We start from the raw sequence: 23,044 nt of genomic DNA on the forward strand, positions 1-23,044 counted from the left end.
CTATTCATTTGTTGTGGGATTTATAATTACTTTGGATTGGACCAAACAGCACCATCCATCAAAAGCAGCAATAGCTTGAACATGGGAAGAAGGGCTCTCCCATAAGAAAAGCCCTGAATGATTAACTCTGGTGGTGACCTTTTAAATTCCTACTTACAGCACAACACTCTCAGCTTCTGTTCCTGTTCTCAGATTTGTTTCCTGAAGGTAACAGCAGAACAATAGCTGTCCTCTTGGCCTTTCATATCAGATGCCACTGCTTTTCACGAGAGCTTTGCATCTAGGCTATCAGTGGAGGTTAGTGCTGCGAGGTGACCGCTGATGCTGAAGGATGAAGCTGTGGAGCCAGTGGCTCTCTGGGCAGAGGTAAACCCCCAAGTTTGTGTTCCCCTTCCAGGAGAAATCTGGGAAAGGGAAAAGAATTCATACTCCAAACAGCATTTCTCCTTTCTGCTGTTTTCCTTCTGCCTATTTGGATTTGGGTGTGTTTGATGAGAAACTTTTTGAAATTATTCCTGTTGTTTCAGAGAATCTGATTAAATCTCAGAATGTTTCGATTCCTGTGATTAGAGGGAATCTGGTGCATTGTTACAAAGGAATAACAACTCCAGAAGGCTGCGCCAGTTCCTTTGGCTAGCTTTGGGATATTATTTGACTTGAATTTCATAAAAATCTGATGATACCCATTTTATTGGTTTTCATTACTGCCACATAGTTAAAAAAAAAAAAACCAACAGTGCTCTTTTTTAAATACCCATATTTTATGTTTCTCCTCTGCAAGTTAGAATTTGAGAAGCAAACAATTGGGGTTTTTTTAAAATGTTTTTCTCTTAGTTTGGGTGTTTGTGTGTGAAACTGTAAAACAAAGCTGTGTGCGTGGGATATGTGATAAAGCCTGCTGCAGGCCTGTGCTGGGCTTATCAGGGATGGAACTTAATTCCATCCTGATCTGACCTTGTACCTGTAGTGCACTCATGGATTTCTTTCTGCTCTCCTGTCTTTCCATGAAGTTATGTAAAGAGGCACTTAACGAGGAGCTGAGGCTTAGATCTGTTTGTTCCTTTTCATAGAATCATATCCCAAGTTGGAAGGAACCCGTAAAGATCATCAAGTCCAACCTCATTTCATAGAATCATCGAATGGCTCGGGTTGGAAGGGACCCCAAGGGTCACCAAGTTCCAACCCCCTACTACAGGCATGGCCACCAACCTCTATATCTGATATTAGACCAGGCTGCCCAGGGCCCATCCAACCTGGTCCTGAACGCCTCCAATGATGGAGCATCCACAGCATCTCTGGGCAACCTGTTTTTTCACCACCTCACCACTCTCAGTCAAAAACATGCCCCTGACATCCAATCTAAATCTCCTGTCCTCTAGTTTAAAACCATTCCCCCTTGTCCTATCACTATCTACCTGCATGAAAAGTCGTTTTCCCTCATGTTTATAAACTCCCTTGAAATACCGGAAGGCCACAATGAGGTCTCCCCCCAGCTTTCTCTTTTGTTTGGTCAAACCTTTGTTATTCTTTTCTAATCTTAAAGAGAGAAGTGAAGCTCAGACAGACAGCATTTGACTCGTGAAGCACTCCTTTGGTTGGTCCTTCATTTAATTTGAAAGATTAAAATGGCGCTGCTGCTGAAACCCTGGATGTTCCCTTTTTGTCTTATTTAAGGAAGCTTTTGTGCTTTGCTCTTCCCTGTGGTATCTGAACCTGGAGTATCACTGATATACTTTGTGAAAGAAAGTGACCTTACAAAGAAATAAAAATATAACAATGTTATATTTTTGGCTGGCTGTAATAGCTGTGTGAAACAGTCCAAAACCTTGTGGAGATATATTACTTTGATTACCCTTTCATTTTGGTATAATTAAATAATTATAACTTACAGACCTAGCTCAGAGCTAATTAAATTTTGGACTACTTGATGTATCTACTGAATAGCATTAATTTAGCCAGAGTAAAGAGAATAAATTTTAATCGAAGAAGCCTGCTGTTTCAAAAAATTGATGGTAATGTAACTAAATACAAACAATTAGTAAGGCATCCAGCATTCCCAGCAAATGACTTTGTTGGAGGACTGGGACAAATGACATCACTAAACGTGCAGGAAGGTGAAGCTCAGCCCAGGTATTCTTTGTGCCCCAGGTTCTGAGCCAGACGCGGGCTGGTAATTGTTTGCAGGTCAATCTATGTGACTAATCAGGCACTGGGGATATGATTCTTGTGCTCACGTTGGTTATTGAACTGCTGACACAAGGCAGGTTGTTTCTTCGTTGGGTGAAAAGTTCTTCTAAGAACACAAAACCTAAATCCAACACAAACATTTCCAGTAATGAGAAGTCCTGCTGTAATCGCTGGTAAATTGTTCCTGGGGTCCATTATCCATATTGTTTTAAGCAGCATTGGTGTATCAAATGTGAATGTAAATATTATGTTGTAAAGGAAAAGTGGGAGGAAAAGACGAAGGGTTCCATGGAGAAGGCTGCTCACTTTGGGGGGTGTGGGATTGCTGCAGCTCCAAGGTGCACTAATTCATCAAGATGCTCCCAGTGAGGGTTTTTTGACAGTTATGTCATGTATGCTACTCATCTCAATGTCATCTTTTGTCTCTTTTTAAACAAAATAGAAATGTGGCCTTGAATTAGTTTCCATACTCACATTGTTTTCTTCTTCATCCGGAACAGAATAGCTGCTCGTGTAAAGAAATGCTTTGCCTCGGGTTTGGTAGCAGGCAGGTAAAAATTGTTCTTCCACGGAGCAGTGTTACCTTCATGTTTATTCCAGTCTGAGTTGTCAGAATTGGAGACTGATCCATTCATCCTCACTGTAGGGGAAGGATGCTTCCTTCCCCACCTGCCTGCGTGTTTGGTTCAGCTTAGTTCTAAACCTGAAAACCATCAGGATGCAGCTGAGAGGCTCCTCGAGGGTTTTGTTGGCCTCCTTGGCACAGCCTTTTTGCCATGGTGCTCAGCACAGCTTTTCCTTCATTTACATTTGGTGTGGCACATCTGGCTGCCTCCTGCTCTGCTTACAGCCTTTGTGGCTGCACATTGCTGTCAGGTCAGCATCTCCAGGCCGCCAGCAGGCAGGGACAGGGGCTGGGTCATGAGCGTGCACCAAGCTGCTGGGAGGTTAATGAAACACTTCGAATGTTACACTACGGGTGGTCTTTGAGATAGGATACCAAGTATGCTTTCGGTTCATCTTGGAGCTACTGTTGTGATTGTCAAGGTGCCACTTGCCGAGCATGGCAATGGAAGACAGCAGGCACCTGATTTGCCTCAAATTGGGAAAGGGCTTCTATTCTCCTGCAGACAGGGGAGTGTTGAAGGCCATGGGGGGGTGTTGAGGGCCGTGCTGTTTCCCCATGAAATCTGCAGAATTGGCTCAGAAATGACATCCAAAGCAGTACCTGGTGTTTGTTGCAGTGGTTAGGTGTTTGATTGCTCACAGCAAAAGTAATGCGGTCTATTCTGAAATTATCCTTTCTGTCTCGTCTAATTCCTGAACTGCTGGTTATCTGCAGGTGAGGTGTGGGTCACTAATAGCATTAAATTAGCTCTGCGCTGGTTACTCTTTCATATTGGTCTAGAATAAAATGTGGAACGCTTTGCTGCTAATACAGTGGATTTTTTTCTTTGATTATATTAGAGTCGATGATGTTGAAAATGTAATATCTTAAAAATCAATTCTGTGCAATTCTGTGGTCCGTCCTGGAACCAGCAGGAGAAGGAGGTTGAGCTTGAAATCTAACTAGTGCCTGCCTTTTAAAAGGAACGATGAGAAACCTGATGAGAAGGTGTTAGTGTTGCTTCTGAGCTGCAGACTGCAGCTCATCCTCCTCCTGTGGCTGGCTGATGGTGACAGCCTTTGTTGTGTGTTTGTCATATGGTGTTTCTGCAGCTGAGCTGTGCCCAAAAGGAGCTCTTAGTGCCTCAACACCAGTGTTTCTGTCTCTCCAGCACTGTGCAGGTAAGTTTATCTATCAGTACTTCTGCAGTATTCCTGTCTGTAAAAGCCTCAGAAGGTTTGTGATTTGTATTTCACGACCCACATTTTCTTAGCACCTTGTTTCCTTGTCCTTGTGCCTTATGCATACTTATTTTGGAACTGCATTTACATGAAACTTTTGTTTCCTTTGAACAGATAAACAATCAGATATTGTATGGAAGAAGTCATCAGAATGCTTCTGCAATAATTAAGACTGCCCCATCAAAGGTCAAGCTAGTTTTCATACGGTAAGAACAGTTCTCATCAAAACATTTGTTCGTACTTCAGCCTGTTCTGTTACATATCTGCACATATAACTGACCTACTCAGCCTGTTCTGAAATTGCTGAACTTGCTCAGTTCTCTGTGGAATGAAATGAAGGTTTTCCTTGACTATTCATCTCAGGACTGCTGAAGGTCCAACATTAATATATTGGACCCTCATGAATGCCGCTGTTCCAGCAGTGGCTTCTGTTGGCACCATCAATTTCAACCATTCCAGTTTATTACTGCGGTCTTCTCACCAGTCTATACATAATAGTTGATATTGTTTTATATTCTTTGCTCATACTCAGCTTACCTGTGAACAATGTAATAATCTGTGGATGAATGCATATAAATGTGTACATTTACTCGCATTGCTCTGTCTGATACAGCATACACAGAAATGATGGAAGAGCAGCATTAGCTTGGTGAAGAATGAGTTGCTATACTTGGCAGCACAGAGGATCTAGAGGAGATTAATGGTCTTGCCTGCAGCTCCCGTGTTACTTTCCCCAGCTATTGAAAATTAAATGTCATGTACAACAACTCACTCACCATTACTTAATTGCATATGGAAAATGTGTCTGGTATGGAACCTCCAGAGGCAGAAGCAAAACGTATGAAACCAAAACCTGAGGCTCAATTTAGTGCTGTCAGGCAGCACTGGGAGTGTGGGCTTCTGGTGAGTCTGCCCTGCTGCCCCAAGCAGCAGCTGCCTGCTGAGGGTCAGGCTCTGCAGGGCTGCAGTGGGGCGTGCTCATTAGCTCGAGTCTCCCATGGATATGGGAAGAAGTGAAAACAATATTAGTTCTATCTATATTTCCCCTTTCCCAAGTTCTGTATATAGAAGTGAATTTCAAAGCATAAAATTGTTGTGACAGGCATAATTAATAGATACTGGAAATACCATTGGATAATTCTTGTCGCTCTCTCTAGCACTTAAAAAAAACTTGTCATACATGCTGCTGTTGAGGCTATAAGCTTGTCTTTACACTTACAAAGAAAGTGCATCTTGTCCCTGCTCTCTGCCTTGCACTGGAGCACACTGACAACTGACAAATCTGCTCACTTGACCCCAGCAGCCATTCAAACAGCAGTGAAAGGAAATTCTCCCTGTGAGAGAACGCTGTTGGTAACTAGAGCACTGTCTAGAATGCAAGGAAAAACAGTGCTTTTAGTAAGAGGAGGATATCAAAGTTTCACCAGAGCTAACTTGTCTCTCTTAAAACTGAAATTTAAGGAGAGAAGGTTTTTCTTGTGAATATATTCTATGAGCCTTGATGCTTCCAACTCCTACAATTTAGACCTCAAAGTGGATGGGTGTGATCAAATGCATAAACACAAGGCTGTGCCAATTGCAGAAGTCTTGCCCAAGGTGCAGTTTGGTAGAGGTCTTTGCTTGCTTCATCAAACCATTTTAAAACTATAATCTAAAATGGAGGTACTGAAATGCCACTACTTAATGCACTGTGGTGCCAGCTCTACTAAACGTGAGGAGCTGCAGGCATCGTGGGTCTCCATCCATCTCTCCCATGTATGCGTGCTGCAGCTTTCCAGATGAGAGCAGAGCACTGAGTGCAGCCAGCTGAGAGCGTTCCTGATCACTTTGCTGCTTGGCTGGATTCAGATGTGTTCCCCTCAGCTTTAATGGTGTGGAAAGAGCAGGATACCGTTACGTTCATTACAAGGAGGAGCCCTTGCAGCAGAAGTAATGCTTTCTTCCTCTTGAGTGCTGTTACTGATTCCTCTTCCTTGTAAAGGTAGAAGGCCTGTAACGTTGAGAAGCTAAATTGCGTTCTGGAACACACGGTGAGAAGAGGCCGCAGCTCACCATAGCAGAGTGATGTAGGCTGCAGGAATTAACAGGGAGTTGGGTCTGGTCTTCATGAAGATATTCATATTCTGATTTCAACAACATAAGGCCTGAGTAGATCAGTTTTCCGTAAACTCGTTATTTTGCAGGCTGAAAAGTTCCTGCTTGAGTGCTTTAGTGAGCTGATCTAGGGCATGAAAGCAAAACTGGTGTGACTCCTGGACTATCTATTACTAAAAAGTGTTTTCTCCTGTATCCTGGGGCCTTACTTTCTTCAAATGAAGGATGTTCTGTGATAAGCAAGCTGCTGCTTTGCTTTGAAGCAGGAAACTGTGTCAGGAGTTTCCTATTCCTGATGTTTTGGTTCACTTGCAGGGCAGGGGGATGTTTTCACCAAGTTCCTAATCAGTTACAAAAGAAGCCCAGAAAATCCTGGGCGTAAAAAAAAATAAAAAAAAATAAAAGACTTTCTATGGGAAATGTAATACGTGTCATTGAATAGATTTTATTGGAGATGCAAGGAGGGAGGGGTCGATGAGAGGCATGGAAAATAGGTGTCCTCAATCTTTTTGACTTTCTATTAAAAAAACCCAATTGCAGTCTGCACTGTAAAAGTCTTCACGCATTTGTTTTTATACTCAGGTGGTGTTATGATTGTATTCACACTTTCCAGAAATTTTTGCTGATGAGACAGTGCAGAAGTATTGTGAGAATCGCAGCCGTCCCTTTGTATTTCAGGGTTTCTCACTCTGCTTTATGAGCATCCTTTCCTCAATTAAACTGACAATGGCTATTTAAAAGAGTTGATTTTGACCAGATTCCAAAATATAGGTCTTAACACAGCACCGGTTCCCAGAGGTCTCATTAATTACAGAAGTTTGTAATAGCATCTAAAGGATCTGCAGTTAGTCACTTTTTCCCTCTTTTTAAGATTCAGTGCATCTCATGCTTCATAGCCTTCTACAGGAATAAATTGTAGATGTTTAACGTGCTCACCCAGTCTGGCAGCCAAACCAGATGCCCAAGCACTGCACGGTCTTCATGTGATGAAACAGCTCTGTTCAGGTGTTGCTCTGACCCAGTGTCCAGTGGCATTTCTGATCACAGTCCTATAGCCACCACGTTAGCTTCCATGCTCCTGTGGCAAATGCAGGCTGCAGTCATCTCACAGAGACTCACTTTTTGTAGGAGTCTCTATGCCCTACTTCCCAAAATAGAATGGGTTTTGTGTCCTTTGAATTTTTGGTTCACATGTTAAATGTTCATCCATTTAAGATGCAAAATAAAACCATTAGATTTTGCATTTGGGGTAGGAGAACCAGTTTCTATCAGAAAGTTCTTCTGCAGTAAGAATTCCATGATTCAGCAAACTCGGTGTTTTGTCCATGCTCAATTAACTGCCTTTAATCTGTGCTGGTGCTTCAGTGCTGGTATAATAAGCAGATCAAATATAGTTTGAATGTTTGAATCAAAGTGAACACCGCTGATTTCAGACCATTATCCCATTGTGTTCAATTCTGTGACTGTGTGTATACCTTTTTTCCTTATGCTGTGATGAAAATGCTTTCGGAGTAAAGTACTGTATAATTTTGCCTACTTAAATACAATCTGTTAACAGTCCTGAGTTGTTCCCCTGCACTGCAGGGATTTGTCCCCTGGTCACTGCTTTCTGATGATGAGGTTGGAGTTTCTCAGGGAGGTCCACCAATCTGTCCTTTTCTCCCTCCTTCCACTTCTAGGTGTAGTTGTGAAGGCAAATCTCTTGTTATTATAGTGATGTGCAAAGGAAAGATCTCTGCTCTGAGGATCACAGAAAAGAAAGGTTTGGAAGGAGGGACCTTCAAGGTCATCCGGTTCCAACCTCCCTGCTATAGGCAGGAACACCTCCTACTAAACCAGACCACTCAGAGGGCCATCCAGCCTGCCCTTGGATGGCTGAGGTGAGGGCTGCGTGACAGTCATCGCTGCCACTTGGTCACTGAGCCAAGATGATGCACAGTGCAAACATCTTGCCTTGACCCAGCTGAAGGGAGAATTTTGCGCGTCTTCAGTCTTCAACTCTTCTTTTTCCGAAGAGATGATTCCTGGAGGAAAACAAAGGCAACACAAGATGGGACCTCAGACTGATTTCTGTTTTCTTTCTTGAACAAGTAGGATGTGGGTGATCTAGGTTTTCATTAACTTACATGTCTGTGTGCACACAGCTGTCACAACCAGAGGGAGTCCTGACACTGCTGGACGAGCATCATTCCCCTCACTTGCTCTTCAGATCTCTTCTAACTAAGATGTCTTAATGCAAAGTTATTGGGGTTTTTGGGTTGTTTTTTTGTGGGTTTTTGTTTGTTTGTTTGTTTTTGTTTTTCCCAGTTCTAGGCATTCTTTGTACTTGTGAACAGCATTCACAACCAGCTTCAAGCTTTTGTGAAATGGTCATTTTAAGAGCTGACAAACTATGGAGCTTAAGTTAGCTGGGGAGGAGGATATCTCCCTTTGTTTGGACGTCAGGGAATCACCTGGACTTCTGTTAGACAGCAGCTGTCAGGAACCATCAGAGAAGGGTTCAGTTCTTCCCAGCCTGCTCAGCTGGCTTGCCCTTTGGAGTGCATCTGGCTTGGGGTTGGTTTTGTTTAACACTGGCTATTTAGGAAGTGTGGATGATATCTCGAATGAGATGCTCAGCTTCAGACAGGAGATGAATGCCATTCAGTGTGCTTAACAAGTATTTTAGCACCCTGTAGCAGTGAGCTACACCATCACAAACCAAGAAAAACACGAGTCATTCCAGTAGAAAAAAAGAAAATGTTTTCAAATGAAGGTGGGGAACCTGAATGCAACAATTACAAATATGTTCATCCTCTGAGCAAATTAACCTGAATTTGGCTGAGGCTCTGGCTGCAGGTTATTGTCTTTAGAAGGAAAGCTTTCAGCAGAGATGCAATCAGGTGAAGCAAAACCTGAGTTCTATTGGGCATTGAGGATGGACAAGGAACGCTCAGGGGTTCCGCTTAGACTTGGAAGGAAAAGAAATGCAGTGAGATACGGCAGATAGAGCAAGTAAATCTGTAAGTGCAGGAGCTCTGTAACCTTTACAGGGCCTTTGCTACTCATGCCCTGCTTTGGTATTGCTGCCAAAAGGTTGCTTTTGCAATGTGGAAAGCCGTGCATTCCTGTGTTTATGGTGTGGGCGCTCAGCCTCCAGCCAGGTCTCCCCGTTGTCACTCAGAGGCTCGTCCTCAGAGGCTACAAGCAATGGAAGCATCTATGGAAGGGGTGCTGAATTCTGTCCCCATTTGCTTTATGCAGAGTTGGTGAAATAGAAACAGCTGCAGGGGAGGGCTGCTGCCTGGTGCTTTGTACAAACCAGGGTAAGGGCTGGACGAGAGCAGGGGATGTTTATTGTTTCTGTGGATAACGGAGGGGAGCGCCTGAGCAGCAGCTCTTGGCAAATATAGCAAATGTTCTTTTTGCAGTTACTGTAATTTGAATGTGATGTTCAGACGTCTGAGCTGTCTGCTCCAGCATCAAAAGGGAACGATCGCTCCTTTTAGTTGTAAATAAATTCATGTTTTAGTTGAGGACACTTAGGGAAGTGGAGAGCAGAAAGAGCAATTTATTATTAGCTCCGTCGCTTTAAAATACATTCACTCTTTGATTCAGCTTTGAAGCATTCTCCTTTGAAGCAGCATTAAAGTATTTAAATATGAGGAGCCCTAGCAGGGGGAGATTACAAGTTGAGATATTTTGTAACCTTTCTTTTTCTTTTTTTTTTTTTTAATTTTTGTCTTTTCTTTTTTTTTTTTTTCCCTTCCAGAGGAATGATGACTGTAAGGGGTTTTGTCATTGCTTGGAATAAAATTGGCCATCCACTTAAAGCTGCAAAAAAATGTTATCCCAGCAATGAGGGGGGAAGAAAAATACCAAAAAACGTTGTGTATATATACAAATTTTGTATTAATTACATTCTCCTTTGTCATGCAGATCGTGAAGCTTATGTCTAATAATTCTCAGAATGATACTTCTCACGCAGGTTTATAGTACCTTGTTATTTCCAACTTTGCTGCTTACTGCAAGTTGTGTAGCCCGTGTTGAATGCTAGGGAAGTGTTGGTTTTCCCAGTTTGTCCTCCAAATAAAGTGCTGTCAGAAAAATTTGTACGGTTCAATAATTGCTTGGTCTCATAGACACCTTACGTTTGCTGCTTTATTCTTATGGCTTAGAACAGCGATATCATTAGGTTGATGTCACCGAAACATAAGAGAAAGAAAAATATCCTTGCCTAATGTGCTTTACGGAGCAAGGTGAACTTGGAGACTCTGAAATGCTTATGAAATTCAAGGGCTTCATTCTGGGTGTTGCTCAGCTTTCTGCATGGCCCTGAGCACGTGTGTGTGCACCCCGGGCCTGGTTCTGCTCGTGGTGCAGCCTTTGAGCAGGGCCAGGAGGAGAGCTGGGAGCCCATACAGAGCTGAGCAACACAGAGCGGATCCCTTTGAATTGTGTGGCTGGTTGGTTGAAGATAAGTAAATTAATTCGCCAGCGTTTGCCTGTAGGATTTATCATGTCAAATGCCTGTGATTGAATTTCCCATACGCTGCTCTGCTGAGAGCTATTGATTTATGGCATTGACTTGCAGTAATCAGAACGTGCAAGCTTCATGAATTTAACTCTTGAGAGATAAAATGACACTTCTTTTTTTTTTCAGGCATTTCTATAAAGCGTTTTTAAGCACATGCTGGTCGAACATTAGCAAGGCAGAATGGTCTTGAATAAGAAAGGATTTTGAAAGTTAATCAGATGTTGTCCTGTCAGTGCAGAAGATGCATAAGTAATAAGCATCTTTGGAAATTAATGCTCTCTTTCATAAGGGAAGTCAGGTTTTGTCTTCCCTTCTTCGTGTAAAAACTTGTCTGACTTTTTGTATTGAGTCTTTTAGAAAAGACCACAGCAAGTATAGACAAAAAAAAAGGGAAAGCAGTCTGTTTTGGCAGAAGGTTTAATGCTTAAGCAGCGCGAATGTTGGTCAGCCTAAACAAGTAGTTAACAAGTAAAGACATTATTAGAAGAGGCTAACAGAGCATTAGCACACCTATTGATATGTAGGGACCATAAATTCCAGCTGCATCCTCTGATAATCCACATTAAATTAGATTTCCAAAGACTGCAGTGTCAGGATCTCCCAGCTGAAACTTCTGTGGTCCCAAGAAGGGATGTAATCTATATGCTAGCAAAGAACACAAGCAAAAATGAAATGCTCCTCTAGACTCTAACTTCTGATGAGAAGCAATTCTTATGCAAGAAATAAAGTTTTCTTAATGAGCAAAAACAACTCAAAGGAAACATTTGGCCGTTGTGATTTACCTTGTAATAAGTTGTTTGTTTGTTTGTTTGTTGTACAGAAATGAAGATGCAGTCAATCAGATGGCTGTTACTCCTTTCCCATTGCCTACCAGCACCCACCCTTCTATTGAGGTAAGGTTTGTGGGTTGGGACTTGTTCTGTTGCTGTTTTTCATTTGGGGGATTGATGTTATTGTTTTAATCTGGGGTTGCTTAATTAGATAGATTAATCATCATTACCAGTTCATTATAAATTCAAGCACCTTGTCTAATTATACCCTGGATCATAAAATGCATTGGATAAGAGTTTGACCTACTAGGTGTGTTTTCCCCATCTCTTTTTTTTATTGTTCTCATCATTACTGAAAGAACCGGCGTGCAGTAATGACGTCTGTTAATCAGGGTATTGCTGTGCAGGAGGAGATGTCTCTGAATGAAAACTTTGCTGTCTCCTGTCCTGCTCCTTTCTGCAGGCTAAGCAGCAGTCCTTGATCTGGAGCATGGATATCCTCTTACAGAATATAAATATTTTGCAGGGAAAATCTCACACTTTTTGTGTTCTGTTTCCCTGCGAATGTTCTGCATGCAGCACTAGAAATGAAGTAGGGGTAAGCAACAACAAGGAGTGGTGAAGAGTTCACTGCATACATGGCTCCATTCCAGGAGCATCTTGAACCAATCCCAGCAGAATGGGGAGCATTGGTCCACAGCTCTACCTTGTGCCCCAGCGCTGCTCTTGCTCCTTCCTGACCAATTTTTTCTGCTGTAGAAGCAAGCGAGGGCTGGATGAGCAGGGAGCTTCCATGCTCTGTTGTAGCGTGCAATCTTCCAGTGTAGAAACTGCCTTAGCGTGGTAATGTTAGCAGTGTTTTTCTTTACTGTTCTTGCTGTCTCAGCCCCAGTGTAGGCTGATTGCTTCCTTGTGCATCATGAATCCCTGCAGTGTCACCCCATTATTATCATTTTGACATCTCAATACAGTGTAACTAAATTTTATAGATAAAGCACATGTTTAGCCTTACTGTTGCTTTTTAATTCTATTTCTATTTGCACTAACAAAGCAAAAGATGCTGTATAATTCAATTGGGGTTTCGTCTTGCCTTGAGTTGACAAATTCAGGTGCACTAAACTCCTGATACTTCAGTGGGCATTACTGTGTCCCTGCAGCACCAGGCCATGCTCAGCAGTGCTGGATGCTTTTCCTGGTCCCACGTTTGCTATTGCTTTCTGGATTGTATTAGCACCAATGGCTGCTTCCATACAGACACAGAGCTGCACTGTACTGGGAGAGAGCTGCTCAGGTTTTGTTTGGATCTGAGTCATTTTGGGGCAGTGCTTTGGCTTTTCTTTCCACTTCAAAGCAGAATGCTCCAGGTGCAGCTGGTGGATTGCAAATTACTCTACAATTAACAGAGCCCGAGTTCATTCCGTTTTTGTTGACTCCTTAATACCTGCATTTGTTCCAGGCTTTGTTCAATATTTGTGTCTTTGGGATGGACCACAAAGCTTTGTTTAGTCACATGCTGTTCTGTGGCCAAAAGACTGTAATTAGACTCTCCCAGCATGTGGAAGCAAAAAAGCTCAGTCTTATGTGCAATGTTTGCCTTTCAAGGTGGGTGCGTGGGCAGAGCTTCGTGCATTTCTGGCAAGCTCTTACTATATGCGTTTCCTCTGCTTTCAGAAGTAAATGTTGTGTTTTACTTTCAGTTTGGCATTTTTTATTCAATGAAATAAATGTACCCCAAAGACACTCTCGTTGCATAGAATTTGACAATGCTTTCTTTTGTCAGCTGTTTGTGTCTTAAAAAAGCCTGACTGTGCTTTTGTATCTTGAAATACACAGTAAATATTTATCATAGGCTGAATGTGAATCTAATCAGATCATCTTAAATAACATAACTAATGTTATGTGTATCAGGGAGCCATAGGTACCATATACTGTTCTTCATCTTTTCTTTGTATTCATTAAGGCATTCTAATATGAAAAATGCAAAATAGTAAATAAGTCTTAAAATAAACCTTTCATTGCATGAAAGACGAGATAAGACTACATTGTGGTGTAATGCTGTGGGCATACTCCCAAAAGCAAAGTACGTTATTCATTGCTCTCAAAGATCAGTTTTCAAAATGTTTCATCCATCAGAAAGCTGCTGCGTCCGTAATCCGTTCAGTTGGTGGTACAAGATGTTGTGCTGCAGTTCTGAACGGGGCGGAGGTCTCTTCAGAAAGAGAGAAACCTGTTACACCTTGGATGCAGTGCATGTGTGCAGCACGTGTTCATAGCCTTCCAGTATTTAAGGGGAGTTTACAAACATGAGGGGAAAATGACTTTTTATGCAGGTAGATAGTGATAGGACAAGGGGGAATGGTTTTAAACTAGAGGACAGGAGATTTAGATTGGATGTCAGGGGCATGTTTTTGACTGAGAGAGTGGTGAGGTGTTGGAACAGGTTGCCCAGAGGTTGTGGATGCTCCATCCCTGGAGGTGTTCAAGGCCAGGTGGATGGGGCCCTGGACAACCTGCTCTAGTAGTTGATCTAGCAGCTAGCAGCCCTGTGGCCCCGAGCCACAGGGGTCGATACTTGATGATCCTTGAGGTGCCTTCCAACCCAAGCCATTCTATGATTTTTTGAAAGCCAGAGACTATGCAGGAGGAGCTTCAGGAGCACATCTTGGGCCTAACAACATCAGTATTTTCCCCATTAATTTCACTCATTCATTCTCCGTCAGCTGTCTCTGAATGCTCTTCTCAGTATTCTCTCAGCGATGCGCAGAAATAATTGAATCCTGAGGTGACATTTGCTCTTCAGGTGGAGGACAGTGCTCCAGGCTAAAGCCTGCTGAGCATGGTGCCCACGTGCCCTGAGTAGAGAGACTTTGGCCTTGGCGATTCCTCCAGGGCAGAGCACTTGGTCCTGATGCTGCCAACCCGCTCAGCAGGCAGGAAGGATCAGTGGGATTCCTTCAGCACACTGAGCATTTGGGAAACTCGTCCCCTCTCCAGTGGTCTGGAGGAAGCTTCCAGGTTGATCTGGCCTTGAATGTTGACCCAGATCTGCTGCTGGGTGCTGCTATCAGACTACCTCATTGTACTTGGGGCTGGCTGAGTGCAGACTGAGGTCTGTCTTTCAAAACCTCTATCGCTTATTTGTCTTCTGACATTAGGATGCTTTAATTGTGGATTTTTTTTTTTCATGCTGCTACTTGTTTAGAAAAACAAAAAGAAAGGCAACATTGGCATTTTTTTTTAATTTAGCTGTAATGGGGGTTCGTAGCTCTGTTTAAAGACTGCTTTCATTCCTTTCTACCAGGATCACGGCTGCACTGAGACCCCAAGCAGTGAAGAAGACCCAAGCTTGGACGTTGTCATGAAAAGCCTGTCTGATGAGGAGCCCAACAAAGCTGTAAGCAACTTAAATCAATACTCAGTAACAACCACAGCTTAGAATTGTTTCGGTTTTTTTATCTGCCTTTGGGTTGGAGTGTTACAGCACACTTTTGTAGAATAATATCCAATATGTGTAAGAGCAGAATCAAATCTTTCGCTTTACATACATAGCGTATGTTTCATTGCATGTTTTCATGAGTTGTGACTTCAGTATAATTTGTTAAAATATTGAAATAAGTATTTGTATGTAGTGTTCTGGCTGTCTCTGGAGCTCTTTCTCTGTTAGGGGGTTTGGTTTCCACTCTTGCTATCCATGTGTGACAAATATATGGTCTGTAAATCATTTTCTTATTTATATTCATAGCTTCATAAATTCTAAGGCCAAAATGGCTGTTATCATAATCTGGTCTTGCCTCCTGAATAACATAGTTATAGAGTTACTATCAGTAATTTGTGCATTGAGCCCATAACTTCTGATTTAATGTGTTACTGTCAGTATGCACTGTAATAAATACTGAACTTCTCATTGATACAGATAGGTTTTTGTTGCTGTTGTTTAGTATGTCAGGATTGTGCATTATGAGACATCTGAAAGTCCTTCAGGGTTCAGTTTTAATCTCTTCTTTGGACTCTGTGTTGAAAGTTTAAAATGGAAAACTACGTGCTGAGAAGTGACTAACTTAGAGGTACATACAATGTGCTGAGACAATCTATTCCCAGCAGTCCACTCACCCTTTTTGCAAGGAGAGCATCCTCTGAGACTTGCTTTATGTGCACAGTTTGTATGTGCAGTCCTTCACTATGGAAAACTGACACTTGTTTTCCTAACTTTTTTTTCTAATTCCTTCTGGCTCCACCATGTTCTTATGTGGTGAACAGATTTATAGTGTCCTATAACAAGTAAATATTTGAGTATCAAAATTAACCAACTTTAAAATGAATTTGTTCATGTTCATAATGAATTGCGGATAAATTGAATTATTTATGTAAATATTCCTTAGCTTTGTTCAGAGGTCCTCATTTGGGCTGAGATATAAATGAATCAAGAGTTTTCTTATGTTCACTTGTAGGTGCAATTCACTTGCTTTTATTGCTGCACTTAGTCAACTTGGCAAAAAGAAATGATGGGTTATGGACTAAAGTGGAAAAAAAGATGCAAAATAAATTGGAAAAAAAAAATCTCTTCTTGTAGGATATGGTGCTGTGCAGTTTTTTGAAAGATAATGGAGGGAACATGAATTTAGTACAAAAAATAAAAATGGAAAAAAAGTGCAGCAACCCAAGATAGGCATGGAGGTAAGATGCCACTGGGACAGCAGGCGGCACAGAAAATATTGGCAGCTTCTTTTCAGGCTTGATATGAAGCAAGAAAGAATAGAAATGAGAGGCCCAGCAGGGAAGGAAGCTGCCCCGGGTCACTGGCAAGACCAGGAGGCCAGTCTTGGTGCTGCTGCGCAGCTCTGCCTCTGTTCCTCGGCACTTTGCTTAGATGTGATGTATTGATTTTTATATATTTTTTTTCCGTTTAACAAATAGATACCAAAACTTGAGGACTGGGAGGTAGGTCTAGACAAGTGTTTGAATGCCTGTGAATGAGACTGCTCAGTACCTTGTGGCTTTAGTTGGGCCAACCCTTAATTTGAAAGCATAAATGGATGAAATTACTGAAGACAAGCTTCTGAATGTCAGATTTTCAAATTACATGACAAATATTTCTAGAAAGCCCATCTTATTTTCATAAATGCTGAAAAAATTTGGTTGTCATCAGACTCATCAGAGCAGCAGGATATGAGTTCGGAGTCATAGTGGCATTAAGACTTCAACACTGCAATTGCATCACAAGATTTTGAGGTGTTTTGAGGAAGAGAGGCTTCTGTTGCAATCTTTTAGTGGCTGTTGGGGCGAAAGAAAACAGTGCCTTGTTTTTCATAGATTGATGGCTGCTACTGGAGCTGATGCTGCTTCACCATTGTTATTGAATTTCTCAGTCTTATGTCAGGATAAATCAGGAATGTAAAAGTCAACATGTGAGATCAAGTTCACTGAGTAAACAGAAAGTATGTGCTTATCAGCAGATCTTCTGCAAGTGCATGCAGCTCAGAGCACAGACAGGATGTCTCACCAAGCGACAGCAGCAATAAAAAAAGTATTCCTATCATCCTGTGCAACTGATAAATTTGTCAGCCTCTCCCGAGATACTTTTTGTTGTCACTTCATCACTTTATACTTATTAAAGTTATGTAATGGACACTGTTGTAGACTTGGACGATAAGAAGGGGAGAGAAAACAACTTTGTATCTGAACTGGAGCCAATGGAAGCGTTAGGCAAAGCTTGCACGCTTATTAGCTGCTGTTTGAGGTGTCCTGATAGCAGGCCATGGTGCTCTGGGCACTGCTGCCCTCCTGCTTTCTGTACGGTGGTGCTGGAGGGAATCAATAGATGGGGCCTGGGGTGATTCTCAAAACTTCTAGCTTTATGAAGGTGAAAGTGGCTTGAACAGCCATTGTATGTGCTCTGAAACATCTCATGTCCTGGCAGCGTGTGCGTCACTTGCCGGTGGGATAATCACTGAGGGGGGGTGGATTTACTTTGCTTAAAGATCTGAACTTGAACAGCAGTCTGTCCTTGAGACAAACAGAAAAGGTGTTCTTGATGCACTAACAAAGAGGAGGAGCTTTGTAAGAATGCTTCTGAATGTAGCTGGGAAAATGAATTCCACTAAGCCAGCTGGGTCACAGGCTTATGGCAATTGCTGAGTGTGCAGTGCAGTGTTGGAGTGGCTGTAAATTTCTTCATTTTGTCCAGATGCCTCCAGCATAGTCTGAGCTTTAGTGGAGAGGATTAGAGGGTTTTAAAGATGAAGTTTCACATTTTAGTTGTGTATCAGAATGGAAAAGAGAAGTATGGAATTATTTTGTATTGCTCATTAAAACAATCTCTCATTAAGTGACAAAGCAATCTTCCCACTTCTCTCCCAATACTCCTGATAACATGAGATTAAGATCAGTCTTCCTCACTTTTTTTTATTATCCCTTTGGGTAACAGTTTCTGTTGTATGAGCACAGCAAGAAAAAAAATCAGGAGTCGAGCCTATGGGGCTTGGAGTGGTTAAATGTAATATGGCAACAGGAAACAAGGCCAGTATTTCCAAGCTTGGTAACCTAAAATTTGATTTATTTTATGTATGAATTGTCATCTTAATTAGAAATTCTTTTGAGCTGCAGAATATCTCTGTCTTTTGAAGTTAGTATTCAGCTTTTCAGAAAATTTGTTTATCAGTGCTTTTAATGTGAGGTAAGATAACCAAATCTAATGCTGTGATCAAAGTGGCCCAGGCTTGGCACAGAAATAACAAAGGGAGGACACTGTAATTATCTGGAGACACTTGGAGAAGAAAAAATGTTCCTTAGTGTACTGAAAGAGTGTGGAAAGAAATTAGGATACAAGTGGTGCCTGTGATTGTGCCATTGTTTGAGACATTCCATTTGAGACATGCTTTATGCATTGTAAGCAGTTGCTTTATTTAAGTACAAGCAGTATGTTCTGTTCTGTACTGAGAAGCAATTAAAAAAAAAAGAGAGAACAGATCATTTTGAGTTCCTTTCAGCTATAGGCACTGTATGGTCTGTACCTGTGTGTTTCCATATCACATGGGATTGGCTGATCCCATCACTCCACAGAATGTACTTCCATCTCCTTTCTAGTTCCATGTTTTTCAGGAACAATATAAACAATGCAGGATAATCCCTTCCCAGAAAATCCACTTCAAAAATGTTATGCATTTTTAGTAATTCTTGTTAATCTCTGTATTCACAGTAATTTCTAGTAATTCTTAATTCTTTTCTAAGTAACTTCTCTAACTTCTGGACTTCAGCTGTGTGCACTAAAAGTGTGCACCAGTGATGATGAAATGTCACTGTATTTAACCAGAATAGCCATTTCTGGCTTTGGAAGATACTGTATTTAAGATAATATTACATTTTCAATTACACCTTGCTTTCTTTTTTGACTTCTTAGGATGTGAAGTATAAAGCTGACAAACCGGTGTTGGTGGATCAGTTGGAAGTAGAGGAGCAGCTCCCAGAAAATGTAGGTGTATTTATGTTAGAGAGCTGGATTTAGCCATAGATTGTGTGATTTTTGGGGGGACGAGGGGTAACTGGAGAAATACAAAAATAATTTTTGAGAGAGATGGGACTTGAAAAATAATTTCCTTCTCCTTCAGTACATTGGAATAGTCAGACAGGCTAATGTCAGGAATGTTCTTTGTTCAAATAAACAAAGCAGTTATTTGGCATGAGAGGCACCACTGAGAAGGGTGAAGTTCTGTTCACACAAGCTTCCTACACAAACATTGCTGGAAGCGCAGTTATCCAGTCTTTCTGATTTGTCATTTATTTTTAAATTGAATGTTTTCAGTTCATCACCTATGCTTATTATGTTTCCTGTTGACTTGGTGGATTTAGTAGGACATGCTAATCATGGAGACATCTGGTCCTTAACGTGCATTTCTGTGTTTGATAACTGATTTCTTGTGCTTCCACTGTGCTTCACTTTTAGGTCCTTAAACAGATGAAACAATCCAAATCTTCGGCAAAAGTACCAGCCAACTTGCAGGAGATATCCCTGGTGTCAGCACCAACTTATCTCTCTCCAGACACAGAAATCACAAACCGCAGTACGAAATATTTTTTGTTTTTTTTTTTTTCAGTGATATTGTATGTATTTAATACCTAATCCAAGATTTTGAAGGTGTTACTCATTTTTTTTAATGAAAATAAAGATAATCTGAGACATCCTGGCATTTCTATAGTGTTGGGAAATAGCTTTATATACCCTGACTGGAATACACTTTGCTATTGTTATCTGAGTTGTATAGATCATATCTGAATTAAATGTCCTCCCAGACATATTCTCTGAACATTTACTCCTAGAGCTGGAGTTGTTCTAATTTCGAGACTTGAAAAGTGACTCGCCATAATCTTCAAGGTTGGCTTAGATTGAATGAAGAGCAAAACAAGAGAGTTTAACTAGTTGCTGTCATATGACTACTTAAATTGTTTTATTTTCTCTTGTCTGATAGTGTGACTTATTCGTTTGCCTTTTGCATTCTTAGATGTCTTACCACCTCCATTGCCTGTGGATCCAGCGACATGTCCTATTGTTCCTGGACAGGAGATGACTATAGAGATATCTAAGGGTCGATCAGGACTTGGACTCAGCATTGTTGGAGGGAAAGACACTCCACTGGTGAGCTGGTTGAACTGATATATTATTGTCCCTGCTAACTAATAAGAGGTAAAGAAACTATGCCATTAGTCTCTTAATAGCCTCATGAATTGGTCAGTATGTGGAGGAGAAACTAGAAACTGCAATCTTCGGAATCACATTGATGACTTTGCCTTCTATCTATTGTTTTCTGTAGTAATTCTGTGTCTTCAAGCTTAATCTGACCTTGGCTATGCTGTTCAAGAAAAGAAATTGTCTTCGTCTATTTTAAAATATAACAGTTCAAATGTAAACTCAGCAAGTTAGTTACGCTAAACCTATTTCTGCCTCTGCTGTTGATGTTTTGATTCCTCTCTCCATTTAGGAGATGCTGTATTTTTAAATAGCTTAGTTTTAAATGTCACGTTCATTCCTTTCAGTAAACGTGTCTGTTTCAGAGGGTCTTTATTGGGTTCTTCTGAATCCCACGACACAGAGAGATTTGGGACAATAGACCCGCTTTGTTATCTGCAACTGTTCCCCAAAATATCATGTTGGTTGATCGTTAAATAATAATATGCTTTGAGTGTCAGCAGGCACAGATTTTAAATAGTTGCAATGCAATAATCTTTTTCCAGATCAAGGGAAAAAGCAAGTGTAAGGAATAAAGTCATTTTATTTTTGCAAATCGTAGGCTGTATCTTCTACAGCATGAAAGCTGAAATTGGAAAAGGTTCAGCTTGCCATCCCACTTATCTAAGTCTCTGACTACGTGGAGACCAAATGAATTACTGTTTCACATGGAGATAGATCTGAGTTACTCTGAAGGTTAAATCAGCCTATACAATTTTCACTCTGTCCAGCAATGCACCGTTTTGTATCTAGTCTCTTTTTTATCTAGCTCCTCAGTGCTGAGTAAATTCAAATAGGAGTTTCAGCATGAATCATCTCTCTGCTTTTTTCATTTAACTGGAATTTGGAAGTAATACGTGGCAGTCTGTCAGACACAATCTGGTACGTGTCTTTCATGAGATTTTCATATAAATAAATGAAAATTACAAATACCTTCTTTACAGAGCAGATGAGAAAAATGCAAAAGTTTCAAATTAAGTAAGTGGTTTTGGTTAAGTTTTGTGCTTTCATTACATAATCATTAAAGTGTCTTTGTAGGAGTTTTTATTTAAGAGGTCTATGCAGTAAATGTGAAACTCATGGGGGAGAGACGTCTGAGTTCCAACGTTTCTCATTCTTACATTATAAGACCTCCCAAAATGAGTCCCTGCAAACTGTTCTCAAAACAGGCTGCCAGGGATGTGTGATGGTGTAGGATCAACATCACTGTTCTGTACTGCCAGTCTCTCCCAAATTATTTTGAGATTTGGTGTGGGTTATTCTTGCCATGAAGTCAAAAAGCTTTGATAAATATCTGAAATAATTTATATAACAGAATGGAGAGAGGTTAAGAGGTAAAAGAAGATGATAATCAAGACTAAGAAATGTTCTGGTTGGGTTTCTTGGACTAGAGTAGAAATACAACAAAACAGATAATTGATGCTGAGCGATCTATTTTTTTCTTCTTTTTCTCCATCGTTTAAATGGTGGGATGTATTTCACTTTCAAAATAGGCAAAATAAACTGACTTAAAGCTTCTCTGCTTATGCAGCAGTGCTGTGGAAGTTCATCACTTCCAAAGGTCCAGTCATGTGACAGAAATTGTATACCCAAGACTCACAGTTTTTTCCAGTGCAATGAAGTTAATACTGAGCTGTAATAAGTTTCAGTAGTTTGGGGTTTGCTTGAGGTTTGTTTGTTTGTTCATAAAGGTACTTTTTGAAATGGGAATTGTCAAATTGGAGTCAGAATGGGAATAGAACCTCTCAGAGCTTATTTCTGGAGGCGTGAAGGAGGGATTTGCTGTCTTTCATGCTCCTACGCTTCAGTGCACACAGACCACAGAGATGAGATGCCACGACAGGGCCATGGAAACGTGTTCCACTGGAGGCAGAGGGCAGAGTAGTGGCAAGTCCGTGGGGCTGATGCCTGTGTCTGCTGCACAACTGCAGAAATTTGTTCTGCCTTCCTCTTTTGTGAGAAAACAAGACACAGACACCTGTGTCTTACTCCTTCTCCACTGGAGTATCTTTATTTCATACCTGTACAGGTGTGCAAGCAGCTGCTGGAGGATGAGGAGACCCAGCTCCAGTCATTTGTCGGTGCTGGGGACAAAGAGAGGCTGTGGTTTTCAAATGCACTCAATCTAAAAATGCATAACTGACTACTGGTAGTCAGCACTGATGCACAACAGCAGTTCATATGTGATAGGACAGCTCACTTCAGAATGTTCTGGATCTATTTTAAACAGTTCCAGCTTTTGGAATAATAAACGTGGCAGCCTGCAAAAGGGGCACATCAGAACGAAACACGGAATATGGCTTTTAAGCCATAACCTTAAGAATTTCATCAAAAGTCATCAAGTAGCGACTTGAAAAATACAGCCTGTGAGCAGGAAGATTGAGTTGTTTGGGAGGTTGAAAGTGATAGCTCAACCCCTGTAAAATGTTTTACTGTTGAGAAGATGACCATCCCATTAAACCTGCAAAACCTTTTGAGTTGCATGTATTTACCACGAAGGGTTATGACTGCGTGTTTAGAAGAGAGCAGTGGAGCATCAGCTGGAGGGATGTGCTCATAGAAAAGAGGAAGGAAGGATTGTCCTGGGGATTTGTCTTTATGGGGTCAAGTTCCAGGCTGCTGGGGATCCTGCTTCCTTCTATTCTGAGGGTTGATGGGGTTTTGGTTTTGTTTTTATATTATTTTTTCCTTCACTGTCTTTTCTTTCACCTTCTCCTTTACCCCTGAGAGAGCACAACACATGGCCTCTCTTTAAAGCAATTAAACTGCAGAGCAGAGCTGGCTGAAGTACAGGGCTTTCCATTTGTGAGAAGTCGTCTTTTATTTGGTTGTAGTCCAATCAAACTTATAAAACTTGTAAAAGTTACTCTGAGTGGGAATTCAAAAACAAAACTTCCCCCTAAGAAAAGA

The 23,044-nt window shown here is 41.2% G+C and overlaps 1 protein-coding gene across 1 annotated transcript in view; it reads left to right on the top strand.

Annotated features, from left to right (window-relative positions):
* The window catches only part of LOC104912423 (inaD-like protein), a 68,313-nt gene that overhangs the window by 32,623 nt on the left and 12,646 nt on the right, over window positions 1-23,044 (top strand). Inside the window, exons 8-13 of the mRNA XM_010716055.3 lie at window positions 4,150-4,241; window positions 11,466-11,538; window positions 14,717-14,809; window positions 18,812-18,883; window positions 19,355-19,472; window positions 19,911-20,044. Coding sequence (XP_010714357.1) covers window positions 4,150-4,241; window positions 11,466-11,538; window positions 14,717-14,809; window positions 18,812-18,883; window positions 19,355-19,472; window positions 19,911-20,044 — 582 coding nt within the window. The remainder of the gene's footprint in view (window positions 1-4,149; window positions 4,242-11,465; window positions 11,539-14,716; window positions 14,810-18,811; window positions 18,884-19,354; window positions 19,473-19,910; window positions 20,045-23,044) is intronic.

The sequence above is a fragment of the Meleagris gallopavo genome, chromosome 10 (assembly GCF_000146605.3).
Source record: "Meleagris gallopavo isolate NT-WF06-2002-E0010 breed Aviagen turkey brand Nicholas breeding stock chromosome 10, Turkey_5.1, whole genome shotgun sequence".
Classification (NCBI taxonomy): domain Eukaryota; kingdom Metazoa; phylum Chordata; class Aves; order Galliformes; family Phasianidae; genus Meleagris; species Meleagris gallopavo.